The following is a 17,607-nucleotide window of genomic DNA, read 5'->3' on the forward strand; positions in this document are numbered from 1 at the left end:
CCAACTGAGATTTATTCTAATAATGGAAGAATAGTTCCATATTAAGACATCTATTAATGTATTATTAGTAGATAAAAAAGAAAACCATATGCTATGTTCACAGATGTTAAAAAGGAAACAATAAAATTGACCATTTTACTCTTGGTAAAACTCTCGATAAAATAGGAATAAATACATACTTTCTTAACATGATACAACAATATGGCTTAACCAAAAAAAGAACATCATGCTTAATGGAGAAACACTGGGAGCATTTACATTAAAGTTAGGAACAATACAAGGATATTCTTCATCATCATTATTTAACATGGTTTTGGAAGTATTAGCCCATTTAATTAGATAAGAGACAGGAATAAAGCATAAAAACTGGAAAGAAGGAAGCAAAAATTATAATCACTTGTTAATATTTTTATTTACCCCCAAATTCGAAGGGATCAAATGAAAAACTGTTACAAACAGTAGAGAAATTTAGTAACACGGCTTAATATACATTTTGCATGTATTATTTTAATCAACGAGTTAGAATACTCACTGGGAACAAGATCCTATTTTAATAGCAGCAAAATTATGAAGCATTGTCATTTCAACAGGACATGCCTTTTGACTTTTGTACTGCAGGCATGTATTATTGAATGAAAATAAAAAAACCTGTGAATTAATTGAATTTTGAGAACCTAGATAGTACATTTCCTGTGCTTAGAATTAAGCCTAGTAGGTGACAGAGCTCAAAAAAATGTTTCCTTCCCTTTCCACCCTTCTCCTCTACAACACAGCTGGCCCTGAATCTTGTATCTGCAGGTCTCTTTTTTCCACAGTCAAGGGCCATTCTTCTCTCTATTCACGTGTAGCGAGCCGGGCTGTGAAATCCTGAAGGTCCTCCACCCAAGGCCCATCCTTCTCAGGGGCCCCAGGATGCACCCTGTTCCAAGGAATCATCTCTCTCCCCCAACTGCCCCTGTGCAGGCCCTGCCTGACCATGAGTGTTCCCTGATGGGGTCAAGTGGCTCACAGGTCAGAAGTGTGGCCAAAGGCTGAAGGGTTTGCTTCTCATATTTGGTTATTTGAGTAGCAGAGTCACCACCCACCATCTGTGATGTGAGAAAATTTTGATGGAGAACCCAGGGGAGCAGCTCGTGCTGAAAATTGGTCAGGAAGACCTAGGCTTTAGCCCCAGCTTCACCTTAATGAGGTATCTGTGGGGACCCAGGGGAAAAGGGTGGGGTGGGGCAGATCTTGCCAAGGCCCCTCCATGCTCCAGTGTCATAGTGGTCTAGGCGTCCCCCTGGGGTTCTGTACTTGTCCGGATCTTCTCGTAGACAGTGTGGATGGCCAAAGTACACTCCGGGTTATGTGAATGGCAGCTGCCCTTCTCCCTGTCTTTCTACAATTCAAGCAGAGTTTAGGAGTGGTCTTGGTCAATTTCTAAGCATTAGGCAGATGGGTCAGTCAAGCTACATCTCTTCATGAGCTTCTTGTACTCAACTAGGTAATTCTGGCTCTCAAAACTGATAACGCCCCAAAATATAGCTTCAGCACAGACCTCTCTCTTGAACACTGCAGAATCTTTGCACTGCTCTGTCTTCTACCCAGGATGCTACCTCTCTCTCCCCACTCTAAGACTTCCACTTTGCTCACTCCCTCATCTCTTTCAGGGTCTCTCTTCTTCGTGAGGTTTCCCCTGACAGCCTTAATTAAAATCACACCCTACCCATGCATCTCTCTTTTCTGCTTTATTTTCTCATAACACTTATCATCGTCTAGCACTTCATAGTTTGCTTATTGATTCGTCATTCTCCCCTCCCTCAATCTAGAATGTATATTCTGTGAGGCCAAGGACTTTTCTTGTTTTGTAGACTTCTGTAGCCCAGATCAGAACAATTCAGGGAACACAGTAGACACTCAACAAATATTTGATGAACAAATTTATAAATCACCTTGACTGCTCTCGTTGCAAAAGTGCTTTGAAAAACTGAAAAGCATCAGATAAATGTAAGTTATTATTATTGTAATCCTCATTTTATGAAAGAAGAAACTGAGGCACAGGGAGGAAAGTGATTTTCTAGGGTTGATCAAGAAGTCTGTGTCACAAACTTATTTTACGAAATAGAAACAGACTCACAGACATAGAAAACAAATTTGTGGTTACCAAAGGGAAAAGGGGGTGGGGAAGGGATAAATTAGGCATTTGGGATTAACAGATACAAACTACTATATATAGAAGGGATAAACAACAAGGTCCTACTGTATAGCAGAGGGGACTATATTCAATATCTTGTAATAAACCATAATGGAAAAGAATCCGGAAAAGAATCTATCTCTATCTCTGTCTCTATCTCTATCTCTATCACTGTCTCTGTCTCTATCTATATCTATCTATATCTATATCTATATCTATATCTATATCTATATCTATATCTATATCTATATCTATATCATCTATATCTATATCTATATATCTATCTATATCTGAATCACTTGGCTGTACAACAGAAACTAACACAACATTGTAAATCAACTATACTTCAATTAAAAAAAAATCTGTGTCAGAGCTGGGCCTCACATCCCTTTCTGCACTTAACTCCCTGTCTCCTTGTAGGGAATTTATTTTCTCCATCAGACTGAGAGCTCCCCAAGGGCAGGGACTGATGTGGCAGGGGCTTCAGGACAAGGTTGTGTATCTGGGTCAGATGTTGCGTGTCTGGGTCAGATGTTGCCTGATCTGTTTCTCTACCCCAAAGCCACGTATTGCTCCCCTCCTGTGCTTCTCTGGTAGGGGTATTAGGGTTTGGGTAACAATGAACTATATCCTGAGTCCCCCTGAGGCCCAGGTTAGGTAGGGACATAACTGGGAGGGACTGACGTGGGAAGTCACAGTGTGGCAGGCACTGAGGCAGTTGGGGACACTGCACGGAACACTAGGCTGGGAATGAAGACACCCCTATCCTGTCTTGTGCTTGCCATGGTTCTCTGATAAGTCCAAGTGTTCCCTCTGTGTCTCACTTTCCCCCACTATGACCTGCTGGGACTGGACTGGGTCCTGATGTTTTGTGGAGCGATGATCTAGCATTGTCCCTTCTTTAGGGGAGTCAAGGATGAGAGAGGAGAGGACCTGGCCACTGGCTACTCCTGGGCATCCTGACAGCAGCTCTACTTGCTTCTCCTCTGCTCACCATTTTAGCCCAGTAGTTCTCAACGGGTGGGACCAGGAGTATCGGCATCACTTGGGAACTTGTTAGAAATGCAAGTTCTCGGGTCTGTCTTAGACCCATTGAATCAAAAACTCCGGGAGTAGGCCCAGCAAACTTTATCTTACCAAGCCCTTCAGGCGTTCCCGATGCGAGCTCCGTTTGAGGACCACTGCTTCTGGGAAGTCCCTGAGGTGTCCTCTCCTCCTCCTGCTAGTCCTGTCTCCTGCTCTTCCCCCCGGTGAAATCATTCCAGCTGTGACCATAGCACCAATTTGCAACTAAGGGCAAATAGCCATATGAGATGCTCTCCCAGGGACGTCTCATCAGCAGAGGTATCAAAGCCTTTACACAAAGAGGTGGTATTAATGGCAGGATCTCAGGCAGGTAGGAGGGAGAGAGACTTCAGGAAGGAGGGAGGAGGAAACGGGCCTTTCCTGATGCTTCTCAGATTCCTGGGTTTGCCCTATATCCAGGCCCTGCTAGTGTGCCCTACTTTTATTTCCTTGGGGCTTATATAGATGACAGGGTCTACCGGACACCTGGTCATTTACACTTTTGCTTCTTCCGCTTTGCCATCCCTCCTCCTTGGGTGGTAGCAAGGATCTGATGAGGCTGTGGACGTATGAGTGGGGTATGTTCCCCATCAGTGGTTTCCTCCCTTTGCCCCTCAGCTCCCAGCATGTTGTGGGCACCCAGGCACAGCAACCATATTGTCCAAAGCAAGGACTGGACCCAGAACTTGATGGGAAGCAGAATACTCTGGACTTCCCAGGACTCACTGTCTCTGAGCACATATCAGTTGACCCTAATCTGACTCCCTTAGACCCACCTTAGGGTGTCTCAGGAAGCTGATCTCTTCATAGGCAGGGTCATGGCTGTTGGCCACACCAGTCTGAAGGTTAGCAGATTCCACTGTGAGAAGGACCTGGGGAGTAGCTGCTGAGCCTGGCACCACTGGCAGGAGAGTGGACCCACCTGTATATAGCAGATGCTAATGAGAATGGATGGAACTCGTGGTGACCCCCCATCAGCCCTTGGGTGAGGTGAGAGCAGCCATTGCTCTCTGGTTCATAGCATCAGGTCCCAGACCCCTGTCCTGTCCCTGCCTTCCTCCACCCTTCCTTTCTGGGCATGCATACAGCTCCCACCCCCAGCATTGCTCTACCCCAGGCTTCTACCAGGAATGATTCACAAGAGAGGTCAGTGAGCCTCTATCTGACCATTGCCCTGCCACCTTCCCTGGGGTCTCCGTCTACTCCTTTCCCCCAGATCCACCCCCATCCCAGGGCTCCCCTTAGGGTCTACCCAGCACCTGCCTCTCCCAGTGTGCATCTTCTTTCTCATCCAGATCCACACTCCAGCCACTAGGCTCACCGTCAGAACCATGAGAAGGATGCCTCTCCAAAGCCATTTGCTCTGAAGAGAACCTGGAGTCAAAGGCTAGTGTCAGATCTGCCTCAGTCAGGCCTGTTGGGTAGGCAATTGGGAGGAGGTGGGGCCACCCTGGCTCAGAGCCTGTATTCCACGTGTACATCCTTGATGCAACCCTGACAGTTTTCCTCCTTTCTAGTCTCTCTACACACTAGCCGTTGTTACTTTAATGTTTCTTCACCAGGCTTTCTGTCCCATTTCTGCACAGGAACCTCAGAGGCTCCCATTAGCTGCGTGTGCCATTGCTCATCCCCTCAGCCTGCCCCTTTTCTCTCCTCAGACTCCCAGAAGAAAAATACATTCTAAGAGGAAGAAGGGATAAAAAACTCTGGGGTCACCAGACCTCAGGGTATGTCCTTTTCTCTGTTTGGGATGTCTTTTCCACTATGCCACAAGAAAACTCCTATTCATTCGTCAAGGCCCATCTCAAGTGTTCCCTTATCTGTGATGCCTTTCTCAACTCGGGCAGCAGTTACTTAACTTTTTTCTTCCTTCCATCCTTTCTCCCTCCCTCCCTCCCTCCCTTCCTTCTTTCTTTCATACCCAAACCATGTATTTTGTATTTGCTCCAACTTTAGCATTTAACATCTGTTTTTACGTTTAGAAATTTACTCCTCCCCTTCTTTGAGCTATTTTCTGATAATTACTGACATATTATGTGTCATGTACTGTGTTGATAGCTCTATGTAGATTATTTCTTTTCATTATCACAACAGCCCTATGAAGTAGATACAATTATTATCCATATTATGGAAAAGCTACAAAAATTAAGTAAGTTGTCCAGGGTCACACAGCCAGTGTGTGGTGAAACCCCCACTGCAGTAAGTTCCTTGAGGGCAGGGGCTTATCTTACTTTTCACTGAGCCTTTCCCCCATCACCAGCACCTAGTAGGCACTCAGTGTGAGGGTTGAATGCTGAGTGAGTGAGGAAATGAGAAGAAAGGGACTGTTTAGACGAGAGCCCCACCTGAGCAAGCAGAGGTCAGGAAGGCATTGGTGGGACGGGGCAGCTGAACTGGTAATTACACCTCTTTTTTAACATCAGTTGTTCCTGCTCTGTAGCCCTCAGGATAGTAAGGGATTTGGTACTTTATGACGCCAGGGCCTGGAGTTCTTTCGTAAGGGTTCCCACCCCTGTAACCTACCCAGTACAGTCCCTTTATGAAGCTGAGGTGATGCTCTAGGCTGAAGGGGGAAGGGTGGTAACTGGGTGTAGTGACCGCAGGTTCTCACACTGCTCAGAGGAGGGCTGAACTGTGGTTTATGTACTCAGAGGTGGTAGCCATCCTTTGAATGGGCAAGTCTGGTATGCAGCAAAAAACGGGCATCTATCAGCCTGGACGTGCTATGCACGTCCTGCCCATCCAGGGTTGGGGCCAGAGTCGGGGGCACGGGAGAATTCCAGGGCTGGGGGCAGGGTACCCTGAGTTCCTCAGTCTTTACTCCTCGAATCCTTTTCCTCCCCTGCTTGGATTCTTATGTGTAATTCAGCCTCCCAGGGTCCTTGATGCTGGGAAAGGGGGTGCACACAAGCCAGTCCCACATTTATGTTCTGGGTGATGCATTAGTCTCCATATATTGGTCCAACTTCTGGACTTGCAGGTTTGAAGACTACAGTGAGACTATGGCCACTCACTGAGGTGGGGACCTTTTGGCTGCATCACATAAACTGCCTTAAAATGTCCCTCAGTCCCCCCATTTTCCCCAAGTCCTCCCAGTCTTGCTCTCCCCTGGTCTCTGCTGGCCCATTTTCATCACTTTCCTAGCAGATCGCACTCACCCCTCCGTGGACAGACGTCCTCCAGGTGTAAGGTTGCGTTCTTCTCATCCGCGGGGTTGCTGACCACACAGGTGAGGCGGCTGTTGAAGTGGCTGAAGGACAGGCTCAGGCTCAGGTTCCGGGAGCTGCGGGCTGGCCCCAGTGTCCCTCTCTGCTCCAGCTCCCTGGGGAGGCCCTGGCTCAGCCAGGTCACTGTCAGGTTCCCTGTGTTTCCTGGGGTCCCACACTCTAGACTGACGTTGCACCAGCCTGATGTGTTAGATGATGAATGAATCTGGATCTGGGGGTGGGGGATGGGCTCTGGGGTGAGAGGGGACAAAAGAGAAACTGAGCTTCAGGGTTAGAAGCTCATCCAAGTATATCACCTCTCTCACCTATATGATGCATCTGTGTAGGTTTCTAACTATAGGCTTGGGGAAGGAACCTACTCTCCCTGGACTAAGAGGTTCTGATTCCCAGCCCACAGACAGATGGTTGAGTCCCTTCCATGCTCAGTTAAGTCTAGATAACTAAATTATCATGATGTTTATGATAATTATATGTATACATGATAATATATATGATCACCATATATTATTGTATATATAATAAATAAAACATGTGTGGCATTGAGAATACAGTGTAAAAACATGATAACGTTCTTGTTTTGTTCAAGGAATAAAAGCATACTGATTATCTTTAAATGCTGAAGTAAAAATGTAAGTTTAGTCATCAGTGGGATAAAAGTACAATGTTGTATAATTTCCTAACTACTAGAGAAGTTTGGATCAAAGAAAACTGTATTAATTAAACAAAAGGCAAAAAAAAAAAAAGAAAAAAATGATAAAAAACATTAAATAGGATGTCTGGAGTAGGTCCATACATGTAAAAAATTAAAATGCATTTGGATGCGTTATATCCCCCTATTAAAAAGCCAAGACCCAGATTAGGTAAAACCAGCTGTATGCTATTTACATTACCTAATGAAACAGAAAGATTGAAAAGAAAGAGATGAAAAACAGTAGATGTGGAAAATGTCAACAAAATGATTGCAGGGGTGGCAATAGTCACTACAGACCAAATAAAATTTGAGATAAAAAACATTAAGCAGGTCAAACAGAGATATTTTCGATTACTATGTACCTAACAACATGGTTTGGAAATGTATAAATCAAATTCACTATTACTACAATAGATGAGTTTACTACAGCAGATGGACCTAAAAGGACTAGAGGACAGGATGTAATATAGGTAAATACAGATGTTAATGGCCAGGTGGCCAATCTGGTAGGTCGATCACTATATGCTCAGTCCCACTTCCCTCACTGTCCTTGACTTCATCTCTTGAAGAACCTAGAAAGCTAAATTCTCAATTTCCGTCTTTCTTACAGTTGCATTGGTTCTGACCAGTGACTTAGGGGAAATCTCCTGTGTGAGAGGAAAGGTCTTCACTCCTGAAAAGAGAAAGCCTCAACACAAGAGAGATTTTTTTTCCCCTGTCTTTCTCTTTTTTGCTATTTATGCTAGAATGATGTCTAGAGCAACAGCTATCTTGGACCAAAAGGCAACAAGCATGAGGACAAAAGCCCATGTGCCAAGGATGGCAGAGCAGGAAGATAGAGTGAGCCTCCTTCCCAGGAGACAATGTGGAGCAGATCGATGGCTGCCAGCAAAAGCTATCTCTTGACTTCTGGTGATGTGAGAAAAATAAATCCCCATTTGCTCAAGCCTTTAAAAATCAAGTTTAGGGCTTCCCTGGTGGCGCAGTGGTTGAGAATCTGCCTGCCAATGCAGGGGACACGGGTTCGAGCCCTGGTCTGGGAAGATCCCACATGCCGCGGAGCGACTGGGCCGTGAGCCACAACTACTGAGCCTGCGTGTCTGGAGCCTGTGCTCCGCAACAAGAGAGGCCGCGATAGTGAGATGCCCGCGCACCGCGATGAAGAGTGGCCCCCGCTTGCCGCAACTAGAGGAAGCCCTCGCACAGAAGCGAAGACCCAACACAGCCAAAAAAAAAAAAAAAAAAAAAAAAAAAAAAATTAAAAAAAAAATCAAGTTTAATGCTAATTGCTGTCAAACATATCCCTGACTTATGTGCATAGATAACAATAAAAAAGACTTGATCAGCAAAATCAAAGTTGATTAAAAAAAGGCCAATCAAAAGAAAAAATATTGATGTCTGACTAAAAAATTAAAGCTATAAGTAAATGTCACTAAGAATGAGAATCGGGTATAGCTACAGATGAGAAGATATTAAAAATTATAAGAAAACACTATGTACAACTGCATATCAATATATTTGAAAATATAAGTGAAATAATGTGTTTTTCTAGGAAAGTGTAAATGATCAAAATCCTATTAAGAAGTGACAGCAAACCTGAATACACCCACAGTCTTAGAAGAAATTAGAAACGTGGCCAAAGATCTGTCCTTACAAAAGTCATGAAGTGTATATGGTTTTAGGGGTGAGTGTTACCAAATGGCCAAAGAAAGAAAATTCCTGTGTTATATACACTGTTCCAGAGTTTAAAAAGGCAAAATATTTCTGAGGTCATTCTGAAAGCATAGTTTAACTTTAATACTCACGTCAGACAAGAATACCGAAACCAAAACAAGACAAAACACACAAATCCATGGGTTAATGTCAGTTACAAACAGAGAATTGAAAATTCCTAAATTAAATATTAGCAAATATAATCACACAATACATCATGATCAAGTTGGGTTTATTATAGGGATGCAAGGATAGTATAATTAGGAAATTTATTAATGTAATTTACACCACTAGCAGATGAAAAGAAAACCATACCTAGCATTTATTGACAGGCATATATTTCCAGGCATAACTCCTAAGGCTTTACATTAACTCATCTAATCCTCATAATAACCCTATAAAGTTACATGAACTAGCTGTGTCAGTAGAGTCATCTAGGGCAGGGGTAAGCAAAGGGTAAAAGATCAGATGGTAAATATGACAGGTGGTCTCTGTCACAACTACGCAACTTTGCCATTATGGGGAGAAAGCAGCCGAATACAACATGTGAAAGAATGGACGTGGCTGTGTTCCAATAAAACTTTGTTTATAAAATCAGACATTGGGCTGGATTTACCAGTGGCTGTAGTTTGCCAACCCTTGATCTGGGGCAGTTGTTGAAAATGCAAATTTGTGGGTCCTTTCCAAGACTCATTGAACATTCATCTGAGGAAAATGATATTTTTACATCACTTCTTTAAAAGATCTGATTTAATGAACAGATAACAATTTAAACATAAAACCAAATGGAATGTCTATTACAAAGTGTCATGAATTCTCCACACCCCCTCCAGCATTTAAAAAAAAAAAAAAAAAAAAAAAGTGTCATGAAGCACAGACAGGTGTTTAGGAAGTGTATGCTCTTAGGCATTTAAAGTATTCACTCAGCAAGTGGTTTTTATGAATTTTTATTAAGCTCTTTTCAATAGGTAAAGGAATATTAATCAGGCTTGAATAATAAAAATTCCTAGAAATCAGACTTCCCTGGTGGCACAGTGGTTAAGAATCTGCCTGCCAGTGCAGGGGACGCAGGTTCAATCCCTGGTCCAGGAAGATCCTACATGCCGTGGAGCAACTAGGCCCATGTGCCACAACTACTGAACCTGTACTCTAGAGCCTGTGAGCCACAACTATCGAGCCTGCACATGACAACTACCGAAGCCCGTGCACCCAGAGCCCGTGTTCCGCAACAAGAGAAGCCACCAAAATGAGAAGCCCGCACACTGCAACAAAGAGTAGCCCCTGCTCGCCACAACTAAAGAAAGCCCACACGCAACAATGAAGACCCAACACAGCCAAAAATAAAGAAATAAAATAAATAAATTTATTTTTAAAAAATCCTAGAAAAATTAGGTGCATTTCTGTAGGTAGCCTTTAAAGATTGCTTAAATCTATTTGGTTAAAGGCATACTTCCTGAATGCCTCCTGGGAGCTGTGTAAAACACTGGCAGATGCCAAGAAGAGTAGGGTATGGACCCTGCTCTCAAGTGGACAGCAGACCACACGCAAATAACTGTAGTCCAAGGCAGAGAGAAACATTACCCATAAAAGAATTAGGAAAAAGAACTTTCAGACTTCAAAATGGAAATACTCATTCAACAGGGATCAGAAAAGCCTTCATAGGACATGGCAGTTCTGAAAGCCATGAGGTAACAGAGAGAGAGAGGCTGTATTTGAGGAACAGTGTATTTGGCTAGAAACAAGGCTGGAACACTGGTGTCAATTGATGGAGGATCTCTAATGCTGGGATGAGTACTTAGTGCTGCAGGCGATGGGGTGTGAGCAAGTATTGTTGGAAGATTTAATATGGGCACTGGTGGATTATCAGAAAATGGAAAGCAAGACAAAGGGAAACCAGCTAGTAGCACTTGTACTTTTTCTAGCAACTCTTCTTTTGCTCCAACCTTGTGGTTTTGATATGATTTGTTAGTCAAATCACCCTGACCCTGGTTACAGGGGAGGGCACAAGTCCAGGCGTTGACAATCAGAATATGTTATTTCCCTGGCCAGTGACCCATCTAGGGGTTATCTTGTGACCCAAGCCCAAACAGAAAATGCCCTCCCTAGAATTTTCCATGTGGAGTGAGCCAGGAAACTCCCTTTGCTCTCTGGCTGAGTGGGACCCATAGCTGTACAAGGCCATACTCTTAACCATGTGGAGAAGCCCAGGAGAATAAAGCTGACAGGAAAGGGAGAGAGAAACACTGGAAAAAAAGATGAGAGAGTACATGGTCCCTGACAGATAGAAGAGAGTGCCCTTCAGCTTTCCAATTCCTGTGAGCAAGAGGGCCAGAGGAACTCCTTTATTTCTTTTCCTCCTAGAGACCTATGTACCTTTATCACGAAAACACTCCTTATTGATCTAATTTGAGTAGGCTTTCATTTCTTGCTGTCAAAGAGATAGGACGAGACTGTATTGGTAGGATGTTACTCAGAGAGTTATGCCAGGAATTTATCAGCCAAGGAGGAGAGAGAGACAAGTTCAGGAATTAGAAGCTGGAGGCCAGGGAGGCAGCTGATACGTTCTCCATCCTTTACCGACTGGAAACCCCAGCTTGGATAGTCAACCCAGCCCCTTCTTAAAAGCTTTCCAGTCTCCTGTGTTAGAGACCCTCACCCCTCCACTGCTCCCACTAGGTGAAGTATGCAGGGAATGTGTGGGATATGGATATTCCCTGGAGAGCCACCACCATGTGTCAAGAAGGAAGGGGCCAGGTGGCGAGGTGAAGGGTAGAAAATTTGGAGCATGGCACATGGAGGAAAGTGTCAGGAAGCAAGGCTGAAGAAGCCGCCGAGGACCTGATCCTGTGCGGAGTTAAACTTCTTTTCCTGAGTGCCATTTATCCTGTGGGGGATGGGAACCGGGAACATTGTTTGGTTTCAAGCGGGTAAATAACAGGAAGAGCGCTACATTTAAAAAAGATCAAGATATCAGCTTCATGGAGGATAATTTGGAAGGGAGAAGAGACCAGAGGCAGGGAAGCCAGTTAGGAGGCTTGCTGTGATAACCCAAGCAGAGGTGACGGAACGGGACAGGGGCTGGGTCTCTTTCTGTATCTCTGACTTGTGTCTAGGACAGAGTTTCGTCCTAATCTCTCCAGCTGGACTTCAGATCAACTGGTTTAAAAGCATTTTACCTAACGACTAGTTCTAACATTCAGTCTCCTACTTAGTGTTTTTTCTTCATCCAGTTTTGTTGTTTTGGTCTTGCCAAGTGTTTTGTCACTTAAGAATTTTTAAATCAGTTTTTGAACCAACCGGCTAAGGCTATTTCTGATATAATTGTGTATTTCTAATAATCAACTTTGTAGGATTTTACAATTGAAAGGAGAGTTGTTTTGATATTTGTGGGTGGGCCTCTATACTTTTATACTCCCCGGGGTTGCTGGGGGCTCTCAAGTGATCCCTCTGCTTTACAACTTTTATGGGCTGCCTCTCATGAGATGTGTAGCCCTGGAACCCACCCTGTACCCTGTACCTTCCCTCTGCCAGCTGTGTGTGGGCCCCGAGAGTGGGCAGTGGGATTTGGATGAGGGCCCAGCCCAGGAGGGGAGGATGGTGGTGGTCAGGCCTTACCATGGGTCTGCTAGGGGTGGATTAACTGGAAGGTGATGAAGCTTAAGCCCCTTTCTCTTCCTGTTATAAATACTTTTAAACAAACAAACAAACAAAAAGAAATTGTAAGAAATTAAGAAATTGTAGCTAGTTTTTCCTAAGACGTAATTTTTAAAATGTAGTTTTCTTTTTAGGGCATCAGAAGAGATGTAAAAACTCCTAAAAAAGAGGTTTTTTTTTTTTTTTTTTTTTTAAAGAAAACCTGATTTCTAACTTACTTTAGATAAAGTGGTTGTTGGAATGCCTGCTTGGGGCACGGTCCCATACCTTACCATATAAACAGAGTCTAAAGACTTCCTCCTGGGATTTTCCTGAGTGGAATTTGATTTTCGCTGTATATAGTCCACTCATCTCCAGAGTGAGATTCCTGATGCTCAGGAAAGCCATCTCTGTTACGTTGAATCTGTGCTTGTGTTTTTCTTCAAGGTCATACCAATCAGGATGAGGGGTATTAGGCCTCCAGGACACCAGCAGCTGTGGTTTCTCGTCATCCTCCGAATCCCAATTCCACTCAATTTCTCGGATGTTAGGACCCAAAGAGGAGTTCAGTCGCAGCTGGACAGATCCCCCCAAAATCCTTTTCAATGTGCAGGAAGAGCTGGGGTCTTTGATTGTCTGCGAATCTGGTGAAGGAAGAGCTAAGAATGGAGGAAGAAAGAAGCAGAGCAAACATTATGCTGTATCTACTGTCTGCTTTCACATCACACTAATTTTATATTTATAAAAAGAGAATTATCTCCATTTTTACAGACAAGGAAAGAAAGCTGTAGAGGTAACTTGCTTAGGCATTGGTCTTACTTAGAAGTTGGCAGTTTTGATTCAAGCACATGTCTGTCACCCTCCTAGACTCACGCTCTTTCCTTTTCTTGCAGCTTGCACCCAACATGGCCTTTGGTTTAATTCCGGGAAATAGAAACTGAAAATATTGAAGATGATAAATCATAATACAATTTCCCCATTTGTTTGTATATACCAGAAGAAAATCATTTCAGCTTTCCCTGCTGCCACCATTTTTTCACTCAACCCACTGCATTACAGTTTCTGGTCACCACTCCTCTGAAACTGCTCTTGACTGAGTTACTAATAACTCCCTAAAATTAACAAATCCATATGTCACTGGTCAATCATCAATCCTAGTCTTATGGGACCATCTTGTCACATTTGACATATGACTATTCTCTCTTTCTTGAAACTCTACTTATTTGATACAAATTTTTACTCCTTCCGGCCCTCAGCCCACCTTCATTCAATAAATGCTTAATGAGCTAGGCACCATTGAAGTTGCCAGAGATACAGTGGTGAACAAGCAGACCAGGTCTCTGCTTTCATGGAACTTCCATTCTAGTGAGAGAGACTGCTGAAAAAAGCAGGGGAAAACAAGTGACTTCAGATAATTATAAGTGTTATAAAAAAAAAAGGATGTGACACAGATTTCATATCTGTGGCCTGGCATCTGAACTCCTTTCTAGTATTTATGGCATTTTCTATCTTATGAGGCAAGCCCATATCCCGCTATAGAAGGTGAAAATGCCTGATACTTTCCTAGCCACCTTTGCAGCTGAGACAGCACATAACCTGGGCTCCTCCAATCAGATGCACCTACCCAGACTTCCAAACAGAAGCTAGTGTCATGATGAGAGGAGGACAATAGTATATGTGCTATTGACAATGGCAGTTATGGCAGCAGCCACCTGATTGCCTAAGGCAATGGAGGCAGCAGTTCTGGGGCAAGTCAAGTGTCCAGAGTCAGTAGTGTTGGGATGTAAGCTGTGGTGTCTGTGTCAGGAGTGACAGACCAGCTTCTACTGGACCAGTTCCTGGATGAGTCATCTCAAAGCCTGGTCACCTGGATCCTTCAAAGTTTTGTGGGCCACCTACTCTCCTTTAGTATACATATTTAACTAGTCAGTTGATTTCTGTTGCTTGTAGCCAAGAACTTAGGATAATGTGATAGAATACTGGTGGTTTGATGGAAGTGTGAGGTGTGGGTGGTTCATCAAGAAAGTCCTCAAAGATGGTGTGACAACTAAAGTGAGTCCTGAATGATGACAGGACAGAATGAATTATTCCAGGCAGCAGAAAGAGCATGTGCAAAGTTTCCAGTGCAGAAATGATCTTGGCCTCCATGTGGGACGAAGTGAGAGCTATGGCTGGAGCAGAGTAAGTGAAGATGAGAACTGAAAACAGATGGCCGAGGCAGGAAAGGATTTGTAGGGTGGGTAGGGGGGTTGGACGGATTCAGAATGCAACAGGAAGCTGCCAGCTGGTTTTTAGCAGAGTAATATGTAATTTACATTTTTATTGATCACTTTAGAATAGATACTGTGTGCAGAATGGTTTATAGGAGGGCAAGAGGAGGAAAAGGGATTCCAGTTCAGAGGCTTTTACAATAGGTTAAGTGAGAGAAGGATGGTGGTAGGGGATGGGGAGAAATGGGGAGATTCAGGAAAAATTTGGAGGTAGAATGATAGAGGTTGCTGATGGACTGGATGTCAGAGAGAAGGAAAAGAAGAATCAAAGATGATTTCTAGGTTTTTGGCTTAAGCAACTGGGTAGATGGGGTGACATTTATTGAGCTGTAAATACCATAAAAGCCTGGGGAGGAGAAGGTTTGGGGTGAAGATAAGCATAACACAAGAATTCAGTTTTAGACATGTTAACTTTGGCTTCCAAGAATGGATGTTAAATGGGCCATAGGGAAGGGTCTGAAGTCCAGGGGGAGATGTCAAGGCTGGAAATGTGGCCTTCAGCACAGTAATGCTACTTAACAACCACGGGATTAGCTAAAATCACCTAGGGATTAGGTGATTACAGCTAGGGAAGAAATGAGGGCATAGCACTGACCACCAGAGGATTCAGGTCCATTGAGAGAGGTGGAGAAGGAGCAGTCAGTGGGGGAAGACCCGGTGAGTGCAGGGTCAGAAAAACTAAAGAAGGAAAGTGGTTCAAGAAGGAGGGGTGGATGACTAGGGCAGCGCTACTGAGAGGTGAGGTGAGACTTCCTTCCATTCTTTTCTTTTTCTCTTTAGTACTCCCAAAATTCTTTTGTGCTTCTCATTCCATTAGTACTCACTTTCTTAATATGTATATTTCTTCACTATTATATTAAAAGATTCAAATGATGCCTGTCTGCTCTTTATTCCCCAATGCTCACCACCACCCCAAGTAGAATGAAAATGCAGAACGTTCACTACCCCACATTCTCTGCTCACTACACAGCCTTATAATATTCTCACACCTCTCCCTGCAACATCCTTCCAACTTGGAGGTTTCACTGACATAGTCAAGTGTTCTGTTTCTAGACATTTATCAGATTTTCTCTGAAAATATGACTCTATTGCAAGAATCTTCACCTACCACTTAAATCACAAATTCCCAGTCACATTACCATAATCCACTGCAGTATAATTACAACTGTTGTATGGTTTTTCGCTTACCTCTGCTTATTCTTTACCTTTCCCTACTGTTAACGATTAACTGCTTGTTTGATGGACAACTTTTTTGAGGATTTTCCTTCAATAGGCTCTGTGAGTGATATAGTCTCTGAATCCTTACTTAAATGCTAAAGTCTTCTCTTACCATGTTAGTAAGTGGCATTGAGGCTGAATAGCATGGATTCTTAGCCTTTCCTTTAAGTAGCACATAGATGTCTTTTCACCGTCATCAAGGTTCCAGTATTGCAGATAAGAAGTCTGATTATTTTTCATTTCAAAGTATTTTCCCTTTGGAAGCTTTCTAAGTTTTTTTTTTTTGTTGTTGTTGTTGTTGTATTTCAAAAATTGTACCAGCATACTCTTAGGTGCATGTCTTTTTTTTCATTGAGGTGAAATTCTCATACGATTAACACTGTAAAGTATACAATTCAGTGGCATTTTGTGTATTCCCAATGTGCAACTGCTACCTCTCTCTAGGTTTAAAACATTTTCATCATCCCAGAAAAACACCCGGTACCCAGTAAGTTATCATTCTCCCCCATCCCCTGGTAACCACTAATCTACTTTCTATCTGTTCTGGATATATCACATAAAAGGAATCATACAGTATGTAACCTTTTGTGTCTGGCTTCGTGTACTTAACATAAGGTTTTCAAGGGTCACCCAAGCTGTAGTACGTACCAGTATTTTGTCCCTTTTTACGGTTGAATATTCCATTGTACATATATACCACAATTTGTTTATCCCTGCATTCATTGATGGACATTTGGGTTGTTTATACCTTTTGGATACTATGAATAATGCTGTAACAAACATCTGTGTACAAGTTTCTGTGTGGACATATGGTTTATTTTCTCTTGCTATATAGCTAGGAGTGGAATTTCTGGGTCATACAGTAATTCTAAGTTTAATTTTTTGAGGAAATGCCTGTTTTCTACAGTTGCTACACCATTCTGCAGTCCCAACAACGCACATGGGGTCCTATTTATCCACATCTTCACTAGTACCTCTTATTTTCCTATTAAAGCCATCCTAGTAGGTGTAAAGTGGTATCTCATTGTGGTTTTGATTTACATTTCCTTAATGGTCAATGATGTTGAACATCATTTCTTGCACTTGTTGGTCATTTATATATCTTCTTCGGTGAAATATCTATTCAAATCCTTTGCCCATCATTAGTGTATAGGAATGCAAGAGATTTCTGTGCATTAATTTTGTATCCTGCTACTTTACCAAATTCATTGATGAAAAATCTGAAAGAGAAATTAAGGAAACACTCCCATTTACCATTGCAACAAAAAGAATAAAATACCTAGGAATAAACCTACCTAAGGAGACAAAAGACCTGTATGCAGAAAACTACAAGACACTGATGAAAGAAATTAAAGATGATACAAGTAGATGGAGAGATACACCATGTTCTTGGATGGGAAGAATCAACATTGTGAAAATGACTCTACTACCCAAAGCAATCTACAGATTCAGTGCAATCCCTATCAAACTACCAATGGCATTTTTCACAGAACTAGAACAAAAAATTTCACAATTTGTATGGAAACACAAAAGACCCCGAATAGCCAAAGCAATCTTGAGAGGGAAAAATGGAGCTGGAGGAATCAGGCTCCCTGACTTCAGACTATACTACAA

The 17,607-nt window shown here is 42.9% G+C and overlaps 1 protein-coding gene across 2 annotated transcripts in view; it reads right to left on the bottom strand.

Moving 5' to 3' along the window:
• Positions 1–480: 480 nt before the first annotated feature.
• Positions 481–17,607, bottom strand: part of LOC137761349 (CD48 antigen-like) — a 29,630-nt gene continuing 12,503 nt past the window's right edge. Inside the window, exons 2-6 of one of the 2 annotated variants that reach the window (XM_068538265.1) lie at positions 12,799–13,164; positions 6,400–6,699; positions 4,505–4,615; positions 4,018–4,163; positions 481–1,381 (exon numbers count right to left, since the gene is read on the bottom strand). In XM_068538265.1, coding sequence (XP_068394366.1) covers positions 1,271–1,381; positions 4,018–4,163; positions 4,505–4,615; positions 6,400–6,699; positions 12,799–13,164 — 1,034 coding nt within the window. In that variant the 3' untranslated portion in view covers positions 481–1,270. The remainder of the gene's footprint in view (positions 1,382–4,017; positions 4,164–4,504; positions 4,616–6,399; positions 6,700–12,798; positions 13,165–17,607) is intronic. The other variant, XM_068538266.1, reaches the window with a different exon arrangement.

Source organism: Eschrichtius robustus, chromosome 3 (genome assembly GCF_028021215.1).
Source record: "Eschrichtius robustus isolate mEscRob2 chromosome 3, mEscRob2.pri, whole genome shotgun sequence".
NCBI classification, from domain to species: Eukaryota; Metazoa; Chordata; class Mammalia; order Artiodactyla; family Eschrichtiidae; genus Eschrichtius; species Eschrichtius robustus.